This window comes from Carassius gibelio, chromosome A24 (assembly GCF_023724105.1).
Source record: "Carassius gibelio isolate Cgi1373 ecotype wild population from Czech Republic chromosome A24, carGib1.2-hapl.c, whole genome shotgun sequence".
NCBI lineage: Eukaryota > Metazoa > Chordata > Actinopteri > Cypriniformes > Cyprinidae > Carassius > Carassius gibelio.
Window position 1 is genome coordinate 22,562,929 of NC_068394.1, and position 27,286 is coordinate 22,590,214.

Sequence of the window (27,286 nt, forward strand, 5' to 3'; positions counted from 1 at the left end):
TTCATTTTTACTATATTAGCCTACTAGCTTATTTTTTACTTTATACATTAAATAATGCTTATAGATTCACTTAAATCCTCTAAACTTTAAAAAAAATACTCCACACAACCACTGGTTTGCATGATAACTTTCTTCTCTTTTATTTATCATTTACAGCATTGTTTATATCATTTTAATAGGCTATACATATTGCCCATATTGACTTGTGACAAACAACTCTTAGGGGGTTTTCACACTGTTTACAGATCACAGATCGCATGAAAAATCACCAATGTGAACGCTGTCATCGAACCCAAGACTTCCTGGAGAAGGATGTCTGAGTTCGGTTGCTCATGAATCTGCAAGCAACACAGACTCGGGTGTGCACTTGTTCAGGAAGTGTCCTGCGCATACATAACACACAATATCAACACACGAGATAGGCGAGATTGATTCCACACACTCCTAAAAGTCTAAATTAAATAATTAAAATAATTAAAATAAATTATTATACTGTGCATAGTAGCACCAAGATAATTGTGTTGTCCATGCATTTTCCGTGTGTGTTTGCGATGACGTAAGGTGACTGCAAACGGACCTGGGTTCGATACAACTATTGAGTGTGAAAGCAGACTAACATTGCGGGCGACACCGGGAACAATCGCGTTCGGACTGCTGCAAACGAGCCCAGTGTAAAAGCCCTCTTAAATACATACCTTGAACCATTTTTAATCTTTTCCGAGGCAAAAAAAAAAAAAAAAACGGTCATTACATTGTTTCACACAGAAACACTTTTCCCGCTGATCATAAATTCCAAAACATTTTAGGGGCAATAAACAGATGTTGTACAGAGGCTGTACAGGAACGGGGGTCCAAACAGGACTTTTTATGACCCTCATCATTCAAACTTTTTGTCACAAAGCATACTATACCCTCTCTAATGTCTTCACTTGTAAACAACATGTTGGGAACACAATCAGTTACTTGTGCTTCCACTGGAATGCGTTAACAACACGTAAGCACATGTTGGAACATGGTACATATGATTTATGCAAATGATCAATAATTTTGTTCTAGCCCATTGTTTGTATGTGGAAGACACGAAAATCAACAAACCTTAAATATAAAATTTAGTCTGTTTAAAGAATTTACAGATTTAGCTGTTTAGGCCTAAATTATAATAATAATTTAGTCATTTTATTAAGATTCAGTATAGATATTTCTTTTTAGTCTTTGAAAATAAAATATCATGCTTTTATTTAATCCACTTTTATTATTTTTGTTTGATATAATGTATTCATTTTTATGCATGTTTTTATAGTTTTAAAAAACTTAAGTGAGGAACATTGAAAGACCATTTTGTCCTCCTTAAAAGGCATTAAAATGGCATGGATCGCAGAAGCGGGGGCTGATTTATTGTATGGGTTACTTCGAGGTCTTGTACAACACACAAAAATAGATCTACATATGCACGGATAATTATTAAGAGATTGGTATTTCTGTGTTTAAAACATAATAAAGTAAGTGCTGGGGTAACAGTTATAGCTCAAATATAAACTGATGTTTCAGCAGCCATGATCAAAATGACTAAATTACCTTTAATAATAGTCAGGAGTTATTATTTATTTTTATTTTTTATTTTTTATGAATAATTATTTTTATTAAGCAGCCATTTCAGTACAATACAAGATATGACAACAATTCAGACTGCGGCCATAACCCCCCACCCACCAACCCACCAGGCAGTGTCACAACCCACACTGTGCCGAGAAAAAACAAGACACTGCAGTGGAGAAAAGTACAAAGTGCAGTACTCAATCACAAGAAAAAAAAAATACAAATTCAAAATAAATTATACATCAAAAAGAAGACACAAAAGATTTAACAATGTAAAAAATTGAAAAGTTTCTTATGAAGCCCTTTGTCACCTCCCACAATACCTGTGAGTCCACTGAGCCTTTATTGATGAAAGAAAATGTTGTATCAATGTTGTTTCCAGAAAGAATATGCCTGCTCGCATTTAACTACAGCGGTCAATCGCATGACTGACTTTATGTAAGGGATACAATGGTTTTTAAATCAATAAATTCCCTTTTAAATCAATATTTTGTGTCAAATTGTGAATACAACCCCTTCAGTCTGATTCAAGACCCCTACGCTTTCGCTATAACAACAGTCTCACTCTATATTATCCCTTACATATAATGTTACAGCATTACAACAAACATTAGACGGGATATTTACTACAGTTAAGTTGGTTACGTGAAGAGGAGGGGGGGGGGGGGCTCTCGAATGTATGTGAGTGCTTTAAAAGTGCCATGTGTAATGTCTGGCAAAAAAAAAAAACAAGTCATACTCCACATTCCATACCAGATGGGGGCAGTATGCCTCAATAAAGTGAATTGGTCTACTCTAGAGTAACAAACGAGAAATGGCATAGTCTCTATGCTCCGCCCCTACCTTCACAACAACCCTAGTGCCATAGCCTAAGAGGACGTTTTGCCTCCAGAGGAACGTTGGGTGATGTCAAGTGATTTTGAAACATGACATCTTCAAGCTACTGCCCTTCACCTTTACCAGTGAATATGTTCATATTTGTTTTGTTCATATTACATTTTGAGTTGTATATACACATTATTTGAATTAAATTAATTTGACAGACAGCATTCTGTTAACATCATTGGTCAACATCAGACAGCTGATGTTGACCAAGCTAGTGCCAACCAACGTAACCAGAGCTGCCAACTCTCAAGCATTCACCGTGAGACACATGCAATTGACTTTTCACACGCTTTCACGCCACACATCAATTTTCTCACGCACAGAAAAACCACAAAACAAAGAGGACACGGAGACCAACAGACTAGACAGAGCAGGTTAGTTATGATATAAAAAAATGGGTAAGTTATAGCTAGCTAATTATCAAACGCAGCTACGGTTAGCCATCGCTAACATTAGCATGTTTAGCGAACAGCCTTTGATACATTTCTATGTTATAACTTCCCGAAAAAAAATACGCAAACATATAAAACAAACTTCTAGCGAAATACTAACAGCATCTTACTTACCAATCCAAAATAAATGTTGCAAGTTTAATGACATCATCGCCCTTATTTCTTCTCATTCTTTTGATGCGTGTAGGTCATTTTTTGGATATTACACATGGCACCTTTAAAGGGCAGTGAAGTCAGAATTTGTTAAAATATTATAATATAATTGTATTATGTAAAACTTGTGTGTGTGTAATGCCTTACTATAATTAAAACATGCTTTGTTTTTAGGAAACGTGACTTGTACACCTCCATTACGAATAAGGAGTTGGATAGAATAGTGGCAGAAATACACCACAGATACCCCAATACTGGCTACAAGATGATCTTGGGACACATACGATCCAGGAAACTTCATATTAAAAGTAGGAAATGTAGCAAATATTAACATTTTATGTCTAATTACATTTCTAATGTCTCATCCAAGTTTGAAATTAACAGATATTTTCTGCCTTTTTTCTTTTGGCTAAAAATCAATACATTTTGGTGCATCCCTACCATTGGCTTTTTCCATTTACACCTTTACAAAATTCCTTTTTGTATGTTTTGGGCATTATTCCTATTTGGGCAGGCAAATGTGGGTAAAAAAATTACAGTGGCGAGTGACACTGTCATATCACTAGCCAAGTTATGTTTCACTTTACTGGGAAGATTAAATCAAACCAGCACAAATTGAGCGCAATTACTCAATGTGTGAGTCATATACTGTTTGTTTTAAATACAGTCTAATTACACTTCTTCTGCATGCATCTGATGTACTTGAACATAGATAGCCATCACTACGCAAGAAATAATGTGCTGCTAGTTCATTTGAGTCAGATTTAAATGATGTAAAACTTAAAAAAAAAAGGCATCCAAAATGTGCAGTTTCTCTTAAAAAAATGCAAAATCTAACATATGAATATTATTGTTATAATCTGTTGAAGAACAAAGGGTTTTAGCATCATTAAGACGAGTAGATCCGGAAGGAACTGCACAGGTTACGTCTTAGGACGGCCCGACGCGGACGTTACAGTGTACCAGCTCCCAACAGTGTGTGGCACATTGATGGGAATCATAAACTTATTCGGTTGGTGTTAAGCATTTATTTGGTAAAATGAATGGATAATGTTGCTTATTTCTAGGGTCACACATAATCTGCTCTCTTACACACCTAAATATAATCATTTACATATGTCTAAAAAATAAAATTCCCATGAGTCACAAAGTTTTATCAAATAATTTGGTTTGTTTTATGTTTTCAGCTACCAATTATAGTGTAATAGTCTTGTATTCTTTCAGATTATCAGAATATATGCAAAAAAGTCTGCATGCTTGAGCTTGCCCTACTTGTTATATGTAATGATTTCATGTTATGCTTTTATTGACATACAGTATTGTTCAAAATAATAGCAGTACAATGTGACTAACCAGAATAATCAAGGTTTTTCGTATATTTTTTTATTGCTACGTGGCAAACAAGTTACCAGTAGGTTCAGTAGATTCTCAGAAAACAAATGAGACCCAGCATTCATGATATGCACGCTCTTAAGGCTGTGCAATTGGGCAATTAGTTGAATTAGTTGAAAGGGGTGTGTTCAAAAAAATAGCAGTGTGGCATTCAATCACTGAGGTCATCAATTTTGTGAAGAAACAGGTGTGAATCAGGTGGCCCCTATTTAAGGATGAAGCCAACACTTGTTGAACATGCATTTGACCCCCAAACTCTGAATTCAAGCCACAGTACACAGTGAAGACAGTGAAGCATGGAGGTGCAAGCATCATGATATGGGCATGTTTCTCCTACTATGGTGTTGGGCCTATTTATCGCATACCAGGGATCATGGATCAGTTTGCATATGTTAAAATACTTGAAGAGGTCATGTTGCCCTATGCTGAAGAGGACATGCCCTTGAAATGGTTGTTTCAACAAGACAATGACCCAAAACACACTAGTAAACGGGCAAAGTCTTGGTTCCAAACCAACAAAATTAATGTTATGGAGTGGCCAGCCCAATCTCCAGACCTTAATCCAATTGAGAACTTGTGGGGTGATATCAAAAATGCTGTTTCTGAAGCAAAACCAAGAAATGTGAATGAATTGTGGAATGTTGTTAAAGAATCATGGAGTGGAATAACAGCTGAGAGGTGCCACAAGTTGGTTGACTCCATGCCACACAGATGTCAAGCAGTTTTAAAAAACTGTGGTCATACAACTAAATATTAGTTTAGTGATTCACAGGATTGCTAAATCCCAGAAAAAAAAAATGTTTGTACAAAATAGTTTTGAGTTTGTACAGTCAAAGGTAGACACTGCTATTTTTTTGAACACACCCCTTTCAACTAATTGCCCAATTGCACAGCCTTAAGAGCGTGCATATCATGAATGCTGGGTCTTGTTTGTTTTCTGACAATCTACTGAACCTACTGGTAACTTGTTTGCCACGTAGCAATAAAAAATATACTAAAAACCTTGATTATTCTGGTTAGTCACATTGTACTGCTATTATTTTGAACAATACTGTAAGTGAATATGTGGTGTAGGAAGAAAGCCATTGCTTAAAACCTTTCCTGTACTATTGGACACAAAATCATGTTCAATGTTGTAGCCATTGCATATCATTTTTGTGTGCTTGTGTGGGACAAGTTATTTTTTAATACATGTTGTATTCTTAAATGAGTAACTTTAAATACTTAAATTTGCAGATGGAGAATTGTTATCCATGGGGAATTGATGGCTTTTCCCGGCTTGTGGCGTACTTAAAAGTTGCCACAAACAACAAGGCTCAAACATTGCTGCAAAGCTTCCTGTCTGCTGTACAAATATATAGTGTTCCCTCTAGAGTGAGTTCTAACAAGGGGGGAGAAAATGTAATGGTTGCCCGCTTCATGATAAGAACCAGAGGAGCAAACAGACAGTCACACATCACAGAAAGAAGTGTGCACAACCAGAAAGCTTGTTACCTTGTAGCCACATGAATAGCGTTTTCCTTCACTGAACTTTTTTAAACTGAAGTTTGTTTGTTTTTTATGTAAGAATTAAGCGGTTGTGGAGAGATGTCTTTGACCAAGTAACAGACCTCTTCTACACCACCTTTCGTCAGTTGAAAGATGAAGGGTGGCATAATCCGGACCAGGAAGTGGATTTGTTTGCCTTGCACTGGTCTTACGTACCACAAATTCAGAGGCATCTACAAGAATTTCAGAGTGCCTGGAATAGTCACAGTCTACGATCTGCTGGCAACAGAACTCCGCTGCAGCTTTGGTCAAATCATGAGAAGTGTAGCAACAGTGAGTTGTACAGAATAATTAACTCAAATGATACATAGGGAATTTGAATAATTAATCAGGAATATGATTAATATATATATCTCATATGACAGTTACAATAAATTTTATTGATTATGAAAAATAGCAATTATTGTGATATCTCTTACTGTAAATTACTGCATATCAAACAGTGGTTTGTCCAGCAAACGGCCGTAAGATTGACCTATCAATTTTCAGTAAAATTATCACTTCTTATAATTCAAGGAAAAATATTCTCTGGCCATGAAAACATTATCCTATCATTATGATAACTTTAGTTTCTAAATTTAAAGCTTGTAGCTAAATCAGATATCTCAGTGACTCGTAATGTGAGCGGGTGGTGGAGACCAGAATCATGAATATATGGGTTTTTAATAATTGACTAATAATACATTGAAACTACAAATCAAACAGTAAATATGGGTACGACAATACAGACAGTAAACTTTGTACAAGACATAACGGGATCCAAATGAGGGAGAGAGAGAGAAAATGAATGAGATCACAGAATGAGCTCAGGTATGAAAATCACAGTCAGTAACTTTGGAAGCCAACAACGACTCAAATCATAGCAACACTTTAAAGCAGCATTTAAATCTCCATAGAAAAAGATACTTACATGGCCCAGCGTGCGTGAGCATGGTCTTTTGTGACGCTTTGTGCGCCGGTCCTTTTGAAAACAGCGTGCGTGTGCCGGAGGCCGTGTGACGCGCGTGTGAGCTGCGCTGGAGCAGCGTGGTCCTTTGTCTTCCTTGTGTGGAGAGGCGAATAGTTGAATAAACTTAGTAAAGAAAACAAAACAATGAAAACGAAAGCTTCCGAAGGAGCCATAAGAATGGCTTCCCCCTCTCAGCCCCTGTGCTGAGGGGGACGGCGATGGGCCGCGCAGAGATATGAGCGGGAGCGAACAGGGTCGATGCAGGAGGGAAGGGAGTCAGCGGACCTTGTTTGGTCGGTTCTTATGGCTTGGGATGGTTCACGCCTCTTTTCGCGTGAAAAACCAATGAACGTCCGCGATCTGAAGCGGGGAAAAGTTCCTTTGTCTCTGTGGAAACACCCACCCTACTAACTTTGGGGCTTGTTAGATTTCAGCAGTGATATTCTAGCTCTTAAGTTCTTAATTCAAGATTAATAGATTTTACACACATTTTACACAGGGGAAAAGTTGGGACACAACATGACAATTCCAAAAACACCAAAACAGTACATATATAACTGGTAGAAACACGAAGTTACATTCAAATGCAGAATTTACACACATTTAAAGATTAACACACGCTAGTAAATTGCAGATAGTCCCAATTTATATGGGAAACATCTCAAAGCACCAACAAAAACAATACTATATACTTTTAGACTACGTCTGAGGTAATAGTTTAGGATACATTGAGAAAAAGGTACCAGTGAATGGACTCTTTCCTGAGCTTGCCAAAAAAAAAGAAAATATAGCAATGTAAAGAGAGCATCAGATAAAGCCCGGAGTAAAACCAGAGTAAATCTGGGTTTGGCGTTTGTCAGATGGCAGCAGATGAGGTTTGCATTTGGATTGAAGAGCGATGCAGAGTTGGCCACGTTTCTATTGGACAGGTACAGTAATGTAATACTCCATTTATCAGGTTAGCTAGTTAGTTCGCAAACATTCATTGTAATCTCTGCAAAAAAGACAATTTAGTTGCTTTTTGGACGTTTCAGATTTAAAAACGTCAAAAAAGGCTCGTTCGTTCTGCTCTCACACGGAACAGATCGATTATAATATGTTTATACCGTCAGATGAAATCATGCAGGCGTCGGCCCTTTCCTGTCCATGCTATAAATGCACATCCTTGAATGATTGCAGATTTTCTATCTAGCACATTTACTTGAACTTCATAGGCAATATATCTATGGTTTAACCCATTTGAGAGGCGGCCAAAATCAGAATTTAAAATGGACTGAATAAGCTACGAACTTGACGAGCGATGCCGCGCTGACATGTATGCACAAATTATCACACACACTCTCTCAGATGGTCTGTCTGACTGCAGCCTGCAAGCAAAAAGTGTCTCCGCCTACTGTACTGGGAAGCAAAGCTGTCAATCAAACTCCGTTAGTAACCGTTACAAGTGTAATTCAACTAATTGCCTATAGGTGGCTCCAAGTTGCATAAGGTACCATTAATTACTTTGCTTTTATAGAAGGATGGTCCTTTTTTTTCATTTATTTCTTCACTGATAAATTGACAATGAAAAATCTAAGAGTAAAAATGTAAACTTAAGTACTGATCGATTAATTTAATTGTTTTAATTAAGTTTTCTAAATGATTTATTCATACTGAAACTGTTGTAGATTGACATTGATGATGAAGTCAGGGAAGATATTCAAGGGCAACAAGCAGAAGGTGTTCATGTTCCTGAGTTGGATCTGCTTCGAGGCTTGACCGAAGAAGAGCTGACAACACTACCAAACCCAGATGTACCTTTCTCAGATGCATTATCTGTCTACATGGAAACCGTTCTTGCTGTAAAACAAATGATTGGTGAATCATAGTCTTCTCTTTGCGAAGTATTGTACGTTATTCCACTGCATTTCTGAGCGTTTCTTTAGTTGTCGTTGTTCCTGGTTCTTGATCTCTGCCCGTGTCCTGGTTTTCCTGTTTCTGCCTCACCCTCTGGATTTGTCTGTTTGTTGGATTGCCTGCCTGTGTATGACCTTTGCCTGGATTTTGATTACGATTCTGAATATCACTTTAAATAAACTGCATTTGGATCCTCAAACTTCGTGTCTCGGAGCAGTTCGTAACAATATGTGCATATCAGAAAGACGTTGTATTTGTTGATCAGAAATCAGACACAGTAATATCTGAAAAAGCATTTAATTTAATTTATGCGTTAACACGCTGTAAACAACATTTTAAACTCATTAAAAGTTGGAATTAACCATGTCAGTATGACGAGATTAACTGTCATGCATCAATTATTAATGTGTTAATGTTTACATTAGTTTTTTTTCTAATGCTTTCAGAAATGAACAAATATTGTAGTATGAACTTGACTGGTTATAGTGCATTGTCACTGAGCAATAAAACAGCTGAACAACTGTAACATTTCATGTTGTCAAAAAAACCCCCAAAAAAAACATAGTATTTTCAAACAACAATGAATTTAAACTCCACCCTAATGGAACTTACCCCATAATTTACTCACCCTCATGCCATCCTAGGTGTACGATGTCTTCATTTCTTCAGCCAAACACAATTGGAGAAATAATAAATACAATTCTGACTTTCCATAGCTTTGTTATGACATTGTTGTGATAAACAATTCAATATGAACTGCTAGGATTTTGTTAAATGTTACTCCACATGTATTTGGAGTACATTGAAGTCAATGAGACCAGAAACTGTCTGGTTACTGATATCTTCCTTTCTGTTCAGCAGAAGAAAGAAATTCATACAGGTTTGAAACAACATGAGGGTGAGTATATGATGACAGAATTTTCATTTCAAAGTGGAGTATCCATTTAATGCACATGAGTTGAACTACGCTACGCCAAGTGTTGGTGCCCACAGTATGCCATTGCTCATGTGCATTTTGAATGACTCGTAATTATAATGGATGGGCAATTTTAACACAATGTTGCAAGTGTTTGCCTCTGGAAATATTTTCTCTGGTGCTTCATGAAGAAATTTGATTTTGGGCTGCTGCAGAAAGCCATGGGGTGGAATGGCTGAAGACCCTGAAGTAAACTCCAGCACATTCTCCAACGTCAATGGTGTACATTCTTCATCTGTAACACATGTAGAAATTCAGTCTAACAACTGTACTGTTTGTGCCATTCCAAACAAGCTGACAGTGTATTGGTGGTGGGTATTTCACCTTTTCATTAAATAATTGTATATATACACAGATAACTAAATTATGTAATCATTCTCCATGTAACTCGTTAAAAATGTGATTCATTCAGGAGAGAAACCATGCTACTGTGCAATGTTTTGAGAAATGCAATGGTTCAGTATTGACAGTACAAATGCAAAATTTGCAATAATGTCTGAAATCTAATTTAGTATTAATACTGTTATTTAAGACAAGCAATGACATCTCTAACTGCTCTCTTCCTTTGGAACCGAGATAGAGATAAGATCTATCAATATTTGTGTGAAATGTCACTTACATTAACCTGTTGGACGAACTACTTTATAAAAGCAATATCACACTTTTAATCATATATAAATATATAGTGAATACAGAAGCTGTATATAAAACTTTATAGGAAAAAAATATGTAAAAAAAATAAATAAATAAATATATTTTTGAAAATACCTTCAACATCAATGATCCAGTCTCTCCAGAAGCACAAGGTCCTGGTCTCTAGTTCTTTCTTATAGGTGTCTTGATCTGACAGGTTTACTTCAAAAAGTGATGTCAGGTTTGAAGATCTCAGTGTTTTTTTGTCTTCAACAAATATGATGTGAAACAGATCTGTGTGTGTCTGCATTTCTTGAAGAAGTCCAAGGGTGTTAAAACCATCGACAAACCTGTAAAAAAAAAACAAAAAAACATGTAGCATGTACAAAGAACAAGGAATGAAAACAATTTCAACAAACAAGAAAGTGTTTGATACTATGTACTGTTGCAGTGCAACATTGCATCTCCCATCAACATAATACTCCACAGCTGACTGTACCAGCATGTCCCGCTGCTTAAGAGTACTAATGAATCTAAAAGCTCCAATTATGGACAGGCCATCTTCTGCCATATCAATGGCAGCTTTGGCTTCTGGAAGAGTTTCGCCTTGAAAAAACAAAACAAACCGTCATGTATCAGCTAAAATACAAAAAACACTGTATTAATGGTGTACTCTTCCAGCATAACTTCCAAATTTTGCTCACTGCAGTTTAAGAAAAATACTTACTTTGCAAAGCATTTCTTTAAAGGTCTCATCATCTACTTCATCCAAGGTTGCAGGACGGGTGGGTTTACCACAAACTTGGAGAAAGAGCTTTTCTGAAAAGAAATGTGGCCCCATTCCTCCTCCATGAATTATACAAACTGATATCATTTGAGATATCTGCCTGTAGAGACCTTTGTGCAAAGAAAGTTACCAAAATATTTTAATTAACTACAATGACTTAATGTTATGAAATCATTTTAAATAAGACTGTGTTTGGGCAAGGCAACACCACCAGATTCCTAGATCGGGTCATGCCTGATGTTTTTAAAATCTCAAATCCCCCACAGTCACCAAGTTTTGGATATGTCGTTACAATGTAGTTTTTGAAATCTTCTGCATGGTTTTCATCACCTGTAAAAAGGAAAAGATAAAGCAACAATTTTAGAAGCAAAACTTTTGTTTGAAAACTTTTGTCTATAAACAAAAACTTACACAATCCCCACCAAAAAAAAATTAACCTTTTTCTCTTCTAGTCCTGTAGCTTCCAGTTCCTCCCTTTCAAACTTTGTTGGTGCAACACTTTGTGTCATTCTACTTAAGCAGCAGAAAACTCTTGTGAAGCTACTGCGAGGTCTTGTAGAATGACTACGACGACTTAAAGGTCTCCTGCTGGCTTCTGCTCCATAGCTTGCGAAAAGTCTATTTACTTCAACTGTAAATTTGAAAATGTCAATGTAAACAACCCATAACAATGACATTTTAAAAATGCTTTGTTTAAACTGCAGCTATTTTGAAAAATAAAGTTGAAAAAACATGTGACAGAAGTTTTTGTACTGTATAGACCTTCATAGATCAACATAGATATCCCACAGGAATTTGTGAGACTACAGCTGCGTCTGAAACTGAAACTCCTATATCAGTGTTTCAGTATAAGCGGCTCTATCAGGTAGCCTGACTACATCAGACTTCGTACTTCCGCTCAATTTCATTTAGCTTCTGTACTTAGTCTGAGAAAGCATCATAGATTTCAGTTTTCCTTCGGCCTGAAAACAGCTGGCCAATCAACGAACAGAGGGCGGGCTGAGAGCCGTAATGGGATTATGTGATTGGCTTACGGGTAACCAATGATTTTAAACTTCAGACAAGCACCCTGAAAGAAAGCAGCACACCGCGAGAAACAAAACGCTTTTCAATTATGATATGCCATACTCTGTCTACGAAGCAAAGCGAAGTAGCATAGTTTGGTATTACCAGGCTATCTATCAGGATTGTGCTTCAGTTTGATGATGACTGAGGTCATGTTGTGCAAAAATTAAAAAAGCTTCTTCAAATGTACAGTCGTGGCCAAAAGTTGAGAATTACATAAATATTAGTTTTCAAAAGGTTTGCTGCTAAACTGCTTTTAGATCTTTGTTTCAGTTGTTTCTGTGATGTACTGAAATATAATTACAAGCACTTCATATGTTTCAAAGGCTTATATGGACAATTACATGACATTTATGCAAAGAGTCAGTATTTGCAGTGTTGGCCTTTATTTTTCAGGACCTCTGCAATCCGACTGGGCATGCTCTCAATCAACTTCTGGGCCAAATCCTGACTGATAGCAACCCATTCTTTCATAATCACTTCTTGGAGTTTGTCAGAATTAGTGGGTTTTTGTTTGTCCACCCGCCTCTTGAGGATTGACCACAAGTTCTCAATGGGATTAAGATCTGGGGAGTTTCGAGGCCATGGACCCAAAATTTCAACATTCTGGTCCCCGAGCCACTTAGTTATCACTTTTGCCTAATGGCACGGTGCTCCATCGTGCTGGAAAATGCATTGTTCTTCACCAAACTGTTGTTGGATTGTTGGAAGAAGTTGCTGTTGGAGGGTGTTTTGGTACCATTTTTTATTCATGGCTGTGTTTTTGGGCAGAATTGTGAGTGAGCCCACTCCCTTGGATGAGAAGCAACCCCACACATGAATGGTGTCAGGATGCTTTACTGTTGGCATGACACAGGACTGATGGTAGCGCTCACCTTTTCCTCTCCAAACAAGCCTTTTTCCAGATGCCCCAAACAATCGGAAAGGGGCTTCATCGGAGAATAGGACTTTGCCCCAGTCCTCAGCAGTCCATTCACTATACTTTCTGCAGAAGATCAATCTGTCCCTGATGTTTTTTTTGGAGAGAAGTGGCTTCTTTGCTGCCCTTCTTGACACCAGGCCATCTTCCAAAAGTCTTCGCCTCACTGTGCGTGCAGATGCGCTCACACCTGCCTGCTGCCATTCCTGAGCAAACTCTGCACTGGTGGCACTCCGATCCCGCAGCTGAATCCTCTTTAGGAGATGATCCTGGCGCTTGCTGGACTTTCTTGGATGCCCTGAAGCCTTCTTTACAAGAATTGAACCTCTTTCCTTGAAGTTCTTGATGATCCTATAAATTGTTGATTTAGGTACAATCTTAGTAGCCACAATACCCTTGCCTGTGAAGCCATTTTTATGCAACTCAATGATGGCTGCAAGCGTTTCTTTGCAGGTCACCATGGTTAACAATGGAAGAACAATGATTTCAAGCATCACCCTCCTTTTAACATGTCACGTCTGCCATTCTAACCCAGTCAGCCTGACATAATGATCTCCAGCCTTGTGCTCGTCAACATTCTCACCTGAGTTAACAAGACGATTACTGAAATGATCTCAGCAGGTCCTTTAATGACAGCAATGAAATGCAGTGGAAAGGTTTTTTGGGGATTAATTTAATTTTCATGGCAAAGAAGGACTATGCAATTCATCTGATCACTCTTCATAACATTCTGGAGTATATGCAAATTGCTATTATAAAAACTTAAGCAGCAACTTTTCCAATTTCCAATATTTATGTAATTCTCAAAACTTTTGGCCTCGACTGTACAGTGTGCAAAACTGATTTTCATTGCTTTAATGCGTTTGACATCTTTTGACCTTATCTGTGAAACCACATCTGTATTAACCAATCTGAACATACAAAACATTTTTCACGTAGTTTTTTTTTGCCTTTGAAAAACAATACAGGATTCAGCTTTTAAAGAAAAGGGTGGTTGCTGATGCTCATTTAAAGGTGATCTAAGCAATGTTGGGTGACGTAACTTCTTGTTGACATTCAAAGTATTGTCAAACAAAACTCTAGCTAGACCCTCCCCTCCTCCATGCACTAACCCCCCAAACCCCACCCTTAAATCCTTCTTGTCGGTTATTGGCTGGAACAGTTTGCTATGTTTCGTGGTGCAGATTAGCCCAGTTTGTTTTGTTTTTCTTGCCCCTTGTGGAGCATGGGCTGCCAACTGTTTTTTACAGTGTGTTCAGGGGACAGGCAGCTAGCAAATACTGAGGAGAAGTTTGCTGTGACAAAATGTTTTGGCCTAAAAAACGCGTGATATCGCTTAGAGCTCCTTTAATTTACAGTACATATTGTACAGGATAGTCCAGGACTTCTGTGGTTTGTTTTAATCAAATGAAATTAAATATTTCCAAAATATTTTATACATAAGTGTAGTGTCTTAAATCCCCTTCTTTATTACATTTAGAAGGGTATCACGTGATAACAATATTCGTGACGTTATTCTTCTCTCTAAATTGCCACATACTATATTTAATAATAAACTGAATCCCCAATAAAGGCATTTTTGATTTTCTGTTTTAACAGAACAAAATAATCAACATTTGAATCAACAAACAGAACTAACAATTATTGCTAAATGTATGACTGCATCATATAATAACTATTAATTACTAATATTGATCATCGTCTAGCTGACTACGTCTTGTATTATTATTATTATTATTATTATTTTTTTTTTAAATCCTGTCAAACGTGCACAAACTACTAGCTACTACTAAATATTGTAGAAACAATTTTCTGTAAAGTTGCTTTGTAACAATTTGTATTGTAAAAAGCGCTATACAAATAAACTTGAATTGAATTGAATATAAATAGTGAATAAACGCGACCCATTATACCAGCAATCACTTTCACTGACCTGCTAAAATCATGATTTATAACAGTGACATGATCTGACAAAAATCACCATACAATAAGGTTAAAGAGCGGCTATATAATTTTGAAAATATTAAAGCAGAGCGCAGCATCGAAACAAACGTCAAACGAATCAGCTGCGGACAATGTACAGCTTCTCCCGGCCAAAACACAGACGAGACAATCAACACAGAGACGATCCTGTACTGGGAGAGCAAGACCGATATTGGCGATATTTTTCAACTGGATATAAAGCTAAGGCTTAAGCAAAAAGTGCAAAAAATAAAGTGACAAAGGTGCTTCGTTTGCAACATTGGTTTTATGCGCACCTGTGGATGTGAGAATAGGCCAGGATGAGGCGGGTGTCTGACTAAAACAATACCTAAGTTACACCGTACGTGGCACAACAAATGCCTTGTTTTAAATGGGTAATGTTATTTATCACGTCAAATTATATACATTTACATTTATTCATTTAGCGGACGCTTTTATCCAAAGCGACTTACAGATGAAGACAGTGGAAGCAATCAAAAACAACAAAAAGACAAGTCTCAGTTAGGTTAACACAGTGTGGGTGCAGAGCCAGTGGTAGTTTTGTAGGCAAACATCAATGCCTTGAATTTTATGCGAGCAGCTATTGGAAGCCAGTGCAAATTGATAAACAGAGGTGTGACGTTTATTCTTTTTGGCTCATTAAAAATTAATCTTGCTGCCGCGTTCTGAATTAATTGTAAAGGTTTGATAGAATTGGCTGGAAGACCTGCCAAGAGGGCATTGCAATAGTCCAGCCTGGACAGAACAAGAGCTTGAACAAGGAGTTGTGCAGCATGTTCCGAAAGAAAGGGCTTGATCTTCAGTAAAGCAAATCTGCAGGATCGGACAGTTTTAGCAATGTGGTCTGAGAAAGTCAGCTGATCATCAATCATAACTCCAAGGCTTCTTGCTGTTTTTGAAGGAGTTATGGTTGATGTGCCTAACTTGATTGGGAAATTGTGATGGAACGATGGGTTTGCTGGAATCACAAGCAGTTCTCTCTTTGCAAGGTTGAGTTGAAGGTGATGGTCCATCATCCAGGAAGAAATGTCAGTTAGACAAGCTGAGATGCGAATAGCTACCGTCTGATCATCAGGATGGAATGAGAGGTAGAGTTGAGCAGGGACGGACTGGGACTAAAAAACAGCCCTGGACTTTGACTAGGCCCGGCCCAAAGCAATCGGCTTGCGTAAACTCAACCTGAATAAACAAACGATGGAATTGATTATTCCATGCGGTCTTAAAATGAATGAAATCTTATTTTATAATATAATATATTTTAAAATACACCATTACAAATGTAACTTCTGTATTCAAAATTGGAAACCAGCTAGATAAAAAGTTTTTAAGCATTAACTGTAATGTTACCAACATTTTTAAAAGTAAAAGCACAACGTATTTTTTATATTAGCTACTGGATGTGTCTTTTTACAGCTAAAATGTTGAAGTTTAGCTTTTTTAACTACTGTAATCATGTTTCTGCATAACTGTCTGGCTCACTTCACTGCTGCTTATATTTTACTGCGAGGTGCTGCTGCTGGAAAATATTGCTATATATTTCAGTTTGTTTGGGATATTTAGCGGCTTCAGTTTTTTACCCGTGTCCACGTTATGCATATTGTTTGTTCGTTTATTCCTACTCTTACACTTTTTCTCCTTACTTGGCGGCCCACGGCCAGTGCAGCTGGCATCCAACTTACATTGCTGCGACCTACAGTACTGGAGTGTAAAACAGATTAGTGGCCAAAAAAAAAAAAAAAAAAAACAGGTGATGACTGCATGCTTGGCGGGTGGTGGGCCGGCCCGCCGGCCGTCCTGGAGTACCGGCCGTTCTGTGATTCTCCAGATCACACAGATGGCCAGTCCGCCCCTGGAGTTGAGGGTCATCAGCATAGCAGTGGTATGAAAAGCCATGTTTCTGAATGACAGAACCTAATGAACCTAATGAAGAGAAGTGGTCCAAGAACTGAGCCCTGAGGCACCCCAGTAGTTAGATGCTGAGACTTGGACACCTCACCTCTCCAAGATACTTTGAAGGACCTATCTGATAGGTAAGACTCAAACCATTGAAGTGTTGTTCCTGAGATGCCTTTCGCCAGTAGCGTTGATAGGAGGATCTGGTGGTTAACCGTGTCAAAAGCAGCGGACAGATCAAGCAGGATAAGTACTGACGATTTGGATTCTGCTCTTGCCAGTCTTAGAGCTTCAACAACTGAGAGCAAGGCCGTCTCAGTTGAATGTCCACTTCTGAAGCCAGATTGGTTGCTGTCAAGGAGATTGTTGTGTGTGAGAAATGTAGAGACTTGTTTGAACACAGATCGTTCAAGTGTTTTTGCAATAAAAGGAAGAAGGGAAACTGGTCTGTAGTTCTCTAAAAGAGATGGGTTGAGGTTGGGTTTCTTAAGTAGTGGAGTTATACGTGCCTGTCTAAATGATGAGGGAAAAACACCAGTGTGGAGGGAAGTGTTGATGATGTGAGTGAGTGCAGGTACAACTTCAGGAGAAATGGCTTGAAGGAGATGAGATGGAATTGGATCAAGCGGGCAAGTTGTAGGGTGATTAGAAAGGATGAGTTTTGACACTTCTGCCTCAGAGAGTGAAGAGAAGGATGTAAATGAGTGTAAGTTTGCTGGTGATATGAGCTTGACTGATTGTGGTGTGGAAAATTGTGCACTAATGTGTTTAATTTTATTAATGAAAAACGTTACAAAGTCTTCAGCTATTAGAGATGAAGCAGGAGGAGGAGGACAAAGAAGTGAGAAATTTTTTTTAAAAAGCATGCGAGAGTTAGATGAATTGTTAATTTTATGGTAGTATGTCTTTTTAGCAGAGGAGACATTAGCAGATAAAGAATATATATATTTTATATATATATATATATATATATATATTTAAGTCATATGTGAACAAACACATTAGCATACAGACGAACTACAAAATGTAAGAATAGAGATAAGCTAATTTTCCTACCGTCCACGGCGTTATGTCCTCCTGGAGTTGGTCGGTCTGGGACATGAGAATTTGAACCACTATCCACATCATTGGCTAGTTTTCTTAAAATGTTTGCAATGTCTGCCATTTGTATGTTTTATGCACAACAATTATCACCACAGTGCCAATCATTCATTACCATCAATCAGCGCCTCAGAAGCCCACAGAAGTAAATTAAAGCGGGATAAAGCCTTGATCTTGAACTGTCCAATGACAGTTTGGCGCTTCAAATTGAGGCGACATTTGATTGGTTGCTCCCACGTGTGTACTGTCCAATGGCATTTTTTAACTCGATTGACAAATGGATAAAGAAAAGCATTTGGCAAAACTGCAAAGAAAAGCATCTGGCAAATAGAGAGAGAAAAGGTATGCCAAATGCTTTTTAAAAAAAAAGCAATTTAACTTGTGCATTTAAATTATTTATTAATGTACTTTTTATTGTTTTATTAATCCATGTTTAAAAACATGAATTAAATAAACAGTTTAAATGTGTCTATTTATTCATACATTTAAAATGTTTATTTATTTATTTATTGTTTTATGGTATTATTTAAATACATTTTAAAACATGAATAAAATAAACAACTTTAAAAATGTCTATTAATTTTTCCATTTAAAAGTGATTTATTTATATACATTTTTATGTTTGAATTATTAAATTGATAAATTGATTCTTTTTATTTTTAAGTGGCACTCCTGGTCCTCAATAGTTTTAGTCAACCAGCTTAAGTACAAAAGTTAATATCGAATACATTTGAACATGCTTTTAAGACAAACGGCTAACGCTAAACACAAAGATAAACCATTTAGATTTATGGAACGCTTATCTTCATGAAATAAAGAGCTTAACTTACCTTCTGCGTTTTTCCCCAGTTTATAGGTCACGTTAACGTAGGCCGTCTTATTTGCACTGTAGCCCGAACTGGAGAAAATGGTGTAACATTATGTGAGAAAAGTTAACACTTTTAGGTCAGCACGTCAAGAAAATTTTAAATTTTAAATTAAATTTTAAATAAGAAGACTATAAATTAAATACTGCAAAGAAAACTCTCAGTCTACATTTCCAGTAAATGAGCACTGGCCTCGTCTGCAGGGTCAGTCGAAACAAATGGCGTCTGAGAGAAAAGTTTCAGCACGCACAGTGTGCCCTTAACGTTACACGAACTTGATATTTAACGAAATGTACAAATAAATAAAAACTTATAATTACACTGACCTATTAAATAGCTTTGTTAGTTGTTTCAATCAACCAGGTCAAGTATTAAAGTCCATGTCAAATCAATTTGAACATACTTTTATAACAAGTACTGCTAAACCCAATCGAAAAATTATTTACATACATTTATGAAATATCACTTTATGCACTTCTCCAATTGTAAATGAACAATAATCGTCCTGTATGCTTCCAGTTAAAAAAAAAAAACATGATTCTTCACTCCGAGCGGCGATTCAAATAAAATGGCTTCAGCAAGAAGAGTTTTGGCTGGTAGAAGCACACACCACGTAAATGTCCTGGATGTGTAATCGCACTAACCAGAGTTAACGAGGTCAGACTCTCAGTAGTTTCACCAGAGTAACCTTTTTTTTTTTTTACACCATGTTTATTCAACACCATAACATTAACACAATGGGAAAAGTTTGCTCTTTAAAGTTTCCCCATAGAAAACCATTATAAAGAAACCACAACCATTTAATGCACTGCGTTCACGTTCCGGGCTCATTTGCTTGCCTGCATAAAGCATGCATCATCAATAAGGTGTGTACTGAATTTGATCTTTTAATATCACGCATTTAAAATGCACTTTAAGTGTTTTCACATGAAACATTTTAGAATGCCCTGCTGTTTTTAGTGATTGAAATATTGTGGCCAGTGCTTAAATGGATTGCCAATTAAATTTTTTGATTAAAGATTACAAGTGCAAATTATACACTTTTTTTTTTTTTTTTTTTTAAATATATAAATAAGAATATGGACAATAAGACAATATGCAAAATATTCCATATCAACAGTAGACTGTGCCTTGTTTTCACAAACTTTTCTCAGTGTAGCAGATTAACTACTTAAAACATAATTGTGGAAAATGTGTAGAATTTCTAATTAACTATTAAAATGTGAAATGTAAAAAGTGTTCAATAATTCAATGTATTTTAACATTATGCATATTTTACAAATGAATCTAAATTAACATCTAGAAAATATAGATATTGTTTGGCTGAGATTTAATGATGTGACTATTTTGCGTTGTGATTATGCAATGTCATTTAGCAACTTTTAGCAACAAATCAACCTTCCTTTAGCAACTTTATCTGAAAATTAGTTGGCAACACTGGAATTAACTTTACCCTGCATTGGTGAAAGCTGGAAATACAAAACCCAGAATTGTGAAAAAGGCTAATTCTCAAACATTACACACTGCACCGTTAAACTGCATCCCTCCACAATCTAATAAATGCTTGAATTAATTTTTGAGTGCAAAGATCATATCTCAAAATCCAATCAATAACCAGTTAGAACCCAGTCTACATTTTTCAATATTTTTGATTTTGGATATATGTCACAATCAGGAAAAAAAAAAATGCTACTTAAATTTTCAGATATTTAACATAAATTAGAATAATTACAATTAATCTACATGATCAACAGCATTTCAGTTTAAAGTAGATTGTTTTACTACCTTAATCTGTATTTGTCATCTTGAGGGCTTAAATGTCACATTATGTAGTCAAAACAGAAGAGGTCTCAGCATGTCTCAGATGCCACAGATTATGTAAGAATTTCAGATGACTTAAAATAGGTTACATACTGTAACGGTTAAAACACCTTAATACATCCGAAAATGTAAACATTTTATTACTAAAAAGACAACACTTTTTCATTTTCCTTTATCAAATCTTTAAAGTTTATTTTTTTTCCAAAAAAAAAAAACAAAAAAAAAACAAAAAAACTTCCAAGTTAGAAAGAAAAATTGTTTTACACTGCGAAAATGGAATTATTTACACTGTAAAATAATTGATCGTCTGTCTGTCAGGGCATATCTGTTGAGACTTTATGCTATGATTCAATTCAGGCAAAGAGGGAGGCACTCCCTAGTATATAACCTTATCATTGGGGAACTGAAATACAAGCATCATCTTTAACAGGCCTTGTATACTTGGATCGTAATGTGGTGCCCAATTCATACTTCAGAGATAATTAGCAATAACAAAAGGCTTATCGAAACCAATAAAGACTAATGATCCAAAAAGTACAAATTAAAACAACAGCTTTGGCGTTTTCAAACAGTGAATCCAGGTAAATTAACAATTTAGCTGTTGAAAAGTGAAAATTTGCCACCATTTACTCAAATCCCATGTAAATTAAATTGGTTTCTAAAAAATAATTTCTTAATAGGACAAGCTTGTAAGGTGGGACAAATAAAATGATACAAGAAGGATTCTAGTGTGATCTCCAGTAACGTTTGAGGTGAACGTACCAATGCGGCAAAACCAATCATTTTAACAGCTATACATGATGGTCTATTGCATACTGTTTTCAACAGGAAGGAGCCTGTATGAGGTTACTAACCAGCAAAAGTGGTGCACTCCTTGATTAGATAAAAAAAAAAAATAATAATTGAAGCCATTGGTTTAAACAGTCACCAAAACGGATACATCTGCATTATAATTGGAGAATCCAAAAAAATATTTTTTTCCTCTTAAGATACCCCTCTGATCTGTTTGCCCAGCCATTTCTAGCCTTCAACATCTGAAAAACTCAACTAAACTTGTAAATGCTGCATTCTGCACATTTCGGTCACTTCTGAAGTTAAATAAGACAGTCTGATAACTGCTAAACATGCCTTTCTCTCAAGTGAATGACAATGTGTGCATATGTACAATAAAAACAAGATCATTCTGAGAGAATTGAATCAAAAATGACTGGGTAAAACAAAAATCACTAGAAAAACATGAATAAAAATAGAAAATTCAAAGTCTTGTGTTGATTCAAAACATTCTGAGTCTATTGGCTCAGTACTGGAACAGTGGACAGACAGAGGTCTGATGTGAAAGTATCATATCTTCTCCTGAATGAAAAGGTGCTGAAGGGCTTGGTTGATGCTGATGCGTTTAGCTGGGTCCAGCATTAGAGTACCATCCAATAGATCTTTAAGTTGCATGACCTTTTTTCTCTGATCCTCCGGTAACCTCTGACCTCCAATCATGTCCACGAGCAGGTCTTTAGTAGGGTTAATGGTGCTCATCACAGTTACCTTCTCCTGAAGGTTTAAAAGAATGTGTGAGAGAAGGTGAAGGGCATGTAACAAACTAGGGATGTCACAATTCTCAATAATACACTGAACCATTTAGTACAATATACACAGTTTTCCCTGATTTCTGTTATTTTTGAGATGCGTATGTGGAGCTTCTGTGCGAGGGCTCCCTCTGGCGTCCAGTATGTATTAAACAGACATTACATGTGTTTATAGAGCTCAATAATAGCAAATCCATGAAAATAATACATTTCGTTCAAAAGAAACTTGAAGTAGACATAATAATTCATGTTTTCTACAGTGCACAGAAGTGTACTGGATAGGGGTGGGCGATATTGACAAAAATGTATACCTCAATATTTTTTCCGAATATCTTGATATCGATATTCAGACGATATTTTTCCTTTAATACTTTAAAGAAATGTGTGCAAATTGGCAAAGAAGTTCCAGTTGGTCTTTTGACTTGCTGCATTTGACCTATTATTGTTTAGAATTACTAGTACATAAAGATATGAGACATTATTGATTTAAACATGAACCAAGTTACTGTACTAAATGTTTATTTTAATACAAGAACAGTGCTTTTTCAGTACAATATATGTACGTAATTAGCTTTGTGCTTTGCAAACAGTACTCTATTAGTAATAGACTAACATTAATGTGACTACCTCTTTAAAAAAAAAAGTTGTGTTTTGCAACACAATATAAAATTTTTGCACATTATATTAATATAGAAGATGAGGATAAAAAAAAAGACAAGGAACAAAATAACACAGACCCTGCTCTGCAGTACGGCTCTGAGGTTCTGCTGGACCAAAGATCTGAGGATATGGCATAATAGGTTACCTTGTGCAATTTATGAGACAGCGTTTGTCGACAAGACTTCAACAGTTTTGGTAGAGCTGTTTCACTGAAATATCTCCTTGAAGGCAGATTATTTCTGGGTTCTAAAGTCTGTAACATTTCTTGAAACCCATCCTTCTCGACTGATTGAATTGGCAACAGACCTTGCAATAAAACTTGTCACAGAGTTTGTAATCATTTTCCACTTTTCACTGTGTTTTCTTTGTGAATGTTTCTGCCAAGGTCATTTGTGTCTGTTCTTTTTTTTTTTTTTGTACCGTGTTTGTAGCAGCAGTGCTGTTTTGTTCAGCACAAAGCCTTTCATACGCTTCAAACTGTGTTTTGTGCATTGTACGGAGATGATAGAAGAGGTTGGTTGTGGCGCTCTGCTATACGGCGATCTGCATGCGACAAATTCTACAGCTGGGCGACTTTTGTTGTCTTTGTTTTTTTTTGTTTTCCTTTGTCAAAACCAAACCATCTCCAGGCTAAAAAAAGCTGACCCACGTCTTGCTGTTAGCTCTTCTGGCACTGGTTTTGAGGATGACCGTGTATTTTCGCTTTCTTCGCTCATTTTTGTGTAATTGTGTTTTTTTCTCCTTTTTTTTTTTTCTAGTAGTTAAAAGAAGCCCTGTTCGTGTTCGGAGGCTATTCCGGTGGATATCTTGGGAAAATGTATTCCATCTTTTGGACTCATTATACAAAGCAATTTTCTAATGATGCAATCACGAATCTCACCACTTCAGGACGCCACAGACATTTAAGAAAAACGTTTTAACTTAAGACTTCAGTTTTCCGCAAACAACGCATATTTCGCCTTTTCTAACAACTATTTTATGAATCGTACATCGGCTTTACTCTTTACATTTTTGGATTGTAGCTTCAACCTAAGAACCATCATAACACACAGGTAAGAACTCCGTGGTTGTATTGCAAATTAGTAGCAGCTTACTCTCGTGCAATTGAGGAATGATCTGGATTTTGTAAAAAAAAAAAAAAAAAAAAAAAAAAATATATCTATATATATATATATATATAGTCAAACAAACCCCTACTACATTATTAAAATGGCTACATATAATTGTTTAGAAGGTTACAGTGTGCATTATTTGTTTTCTCTTTAGCTTTCAGCTCTTTTCATGTTTGGGGGGTTGGATTGTACAAATGATGAAATATTCGATATCCCAATTTTGCATATCATCCAGACAACAATTTGGATATTATCGTCTAAACGATATATCGCCCACCACTAGTATTGGAGTTAAATTTAAAGGGTCAGTTTACCCAAAAATTATGTCATTAATAACTCTCCCTCGTGTAGTTCCAAACCCGTGAGACCTCTGTTCATCTTCGGAACACAGTTTAAGATTTTAGATTTAGTCCGAGAGCTCTCGGTCCCTCCATTGAAACTGTGTGTATGGTATACTGTCCATGTCCAGAAAGGTAAGAAGTAGGGCTGTCACTTTTAGTTTGAAAATCGATTGCACAATCGATCGGACCAACCAAAATAAGTTTTGAAAATGAAAATAGGGAATCGATTTTACTCACGACTCACAAACAAGCAGAAAAAGAAAAGAAAGAATTCTGAAAGTACAGTATGCCTTGCAAAAGGTAGACAGAAAATACCAGCAATTTTACACGCCTATAAGACCCAGTGACGTCGAAAGCCACCTCTTATGCTGCGTTCACACCAAACGAGAATAGAGCGTCTGGCGCGAATGATTTCAATGTTAAGGCAATGTAAAGACGCGTTTATACGCGTCTGGAGGTCTCGCGGTGAGGTAGACGCGAATTCACCTTATTTGCGAATCTAGTTACAGGAGATTCTGAGTTATGAAAAGGACCATTGCAAGCTGAGAGTGACCGGCTTTTGTGGTGGAAAATTGGCAGTAATACCCCCACCTTGCACAGCTGTACCTGAGTGTCCCTGGGACATCAGTGCGGTCGGAGAACGTCTTCTCAACAGCTGGACAGTTGAATAAAAAACGCTCTGCTCTGGACACATGGCCTGTTCTCAAGTCCATTTAAAATTTAATAGTTTAACAATTAAACATTTAAACAATTTAACAGTTGTTTGAAATGGATTGAATCATTATTTAAAATAATCTTGGAGATTTTTGAATTGCCTAAAATCATAAATGCAGCCTCGTTGAAGCCTGCAGTGATGTTTTTCTTTTGTTATGACAGCCGTCCCCTCTGCATATATATATTTTTTCGAGAATGTTGCACTCCTGTTGCTGTATGTTATTCTGCATGAAACTTCATGCCAATAAATAAGACATATTGCTGACTTGTGCGTTTCCAGCACTGTCTTTACATTCGTCCGTTATTTGATGTGGAAAAAGGAAACTTCTTTTTTTTTTAAGACATGGAAAATCGATTTTACAATCACCAAAAGTAGTCCATGTGACATCAGAGGGTCAGTTAGAATTTTTTGAAGCATTGAAAATACATTTTGGTCCAAAAATAGCAAAAACTATGACTTTATTCAGCATTGTATTCTCTTCACTGCAGTGTATGATTATCCGGTTCGCAAAAAAATCATTCGATGTAACCAGATCTTCTTGAACCAGTCTCTCTTCAAACGATTCAGTTCGATTTGGTGAACTGGTTCAAGAAGATCCGGTTACATCGAATGATTTGTTTGTGAACCGGATATCATACACTGCAGTGAACGCGCTCACAACAGACCCGGAAGAGAAGACAATGCTGAATAAAGTCGTAGTTTTTGCTATTTTTGGACCAAAATTTATTTTCACAAAAATTCTACCTGACCCTCTGATGTCACATGGACTACTTTGATGTTTTTCTTACCTTTCTGGACATGGACCGTATACCATACACACAGTTTCAATGGAGGGACTGAGAGCTCTCTCTAATTACATAATTTAGATTTTTGGGTGAACTAACCCTTTAAAGTGTTCTAGAGCTTTTTTTAAATAGCATTTTCAATCGCTAATTAAAAAAAAAAAAAAAAAAAAAAAAAACTGGTGTCCCAAGCCATCTGAACATAATCAACATGAAAACCATGGTTAAAAAATGAGGTATCTATTGAACCGTGGGCTGACTGTATTGTTACATCCCTAAAGCAGATATGTGCGTTATCATAGTTGTGTGAAATGGGCATAGAAGTCAATTAGAAAACCAACACATGAACGTGGAATCCAACACGTGAACTGGAACTTACCCTTTCAGTCACTTTGTCTACCTCTATATACAGGAAGTTTAAGTTCTGGTCAAAATGTTGGTCTTTAAACAGGCCTTTCCGGATCATCTACACAACAACAATAATAAAAAAAAAAACACATAAGAATCTATACATAAGACTTAAATGCCATAATAAAGTGAGTAACTATTTAAAACCAATTTTAATTGAAAATAATAATAATAATAATAATAATAATAATAATAAATAAAAAAAAACTAAGAAACAATCAAGTAAAAAAAATACAAATAAAAAATAAAATAAATAAACCCTGAACTCTCTAGTTCAGCACCTTGTTGGGCATCTTGCCCTTCAGATCCATGGCCAGCTTCAGCATGTGGTTGTTGGAAGAGCCGGGGAACAGGATCTTCCCAGTGTATAGTTCATATAGGGTACAGCCGACTGACCACATATCAATGCCATAATCGTACGGTTTACCAATGACTGGGAAAAAGAGAAAAAGTTAAATCCGATTACTAGACCCTTGCAGAATTGGTTCACAAGTTCTGCTGTGGTTGTGGGTGAGGAAACAATCTGTGACAACTAAAATATATTAATATGAATGTAAGCAGGCCTGCCAATCACACAACTACAATACAACTTACCGATTTCAGGTGCCCTGTAGAATCTACTGACAAGGTAAGGAGTGATTTCATTGTCAGCGACATGAGATGCAGAGCCAAAATCACAGAGTTTAAGAATGGTCTTTGATTCATTCACCTGCAGACAGAGTGAGTGAGAGAGCGAGTGAGCCAATAAAATCTCGTGTTAGCAGCCATATAGA

The 27,286-nt window shown here is 36.6% G+C and overlaps 1 protein-coding gene across 1 annotated transcript in view; it reads right to left on the bottom strand.

Moving 5' to 3' along the window:
* Positions 1–21,128: 21,128 nt before the first annotated feature.
* Positions 21,129–27,286, bottom strand: part of LOC127946055 (serine/threonine-protein kinase PRP4 homolog) — a 106,800-nt gene continuing 100,642 nt past the window's right edge. The window contains exons 12-15 of the mRNA XM_052542340.1: positions 27,108–27,222; positions 26,795–26,946; positions 26,485–26,571; positions 21,129–22,460 (exon numbers count right to left, since the gene is read on the bottom strand). Coding sequence (XP_052398300.1) covers positions 22,257–22,460; positions 26,485–26,571; positions 26,795–26,946; positions 27,108–27,222 — 558 coding nt within the window. The 3' untranslated portion in view covers positions 21,129–22,256. The remainder of the gene's footprint in view (positions 22,461–26,484; positions 26,572–26,794; positions 26,947–27,107; positions 27,223–27,286) is intronic.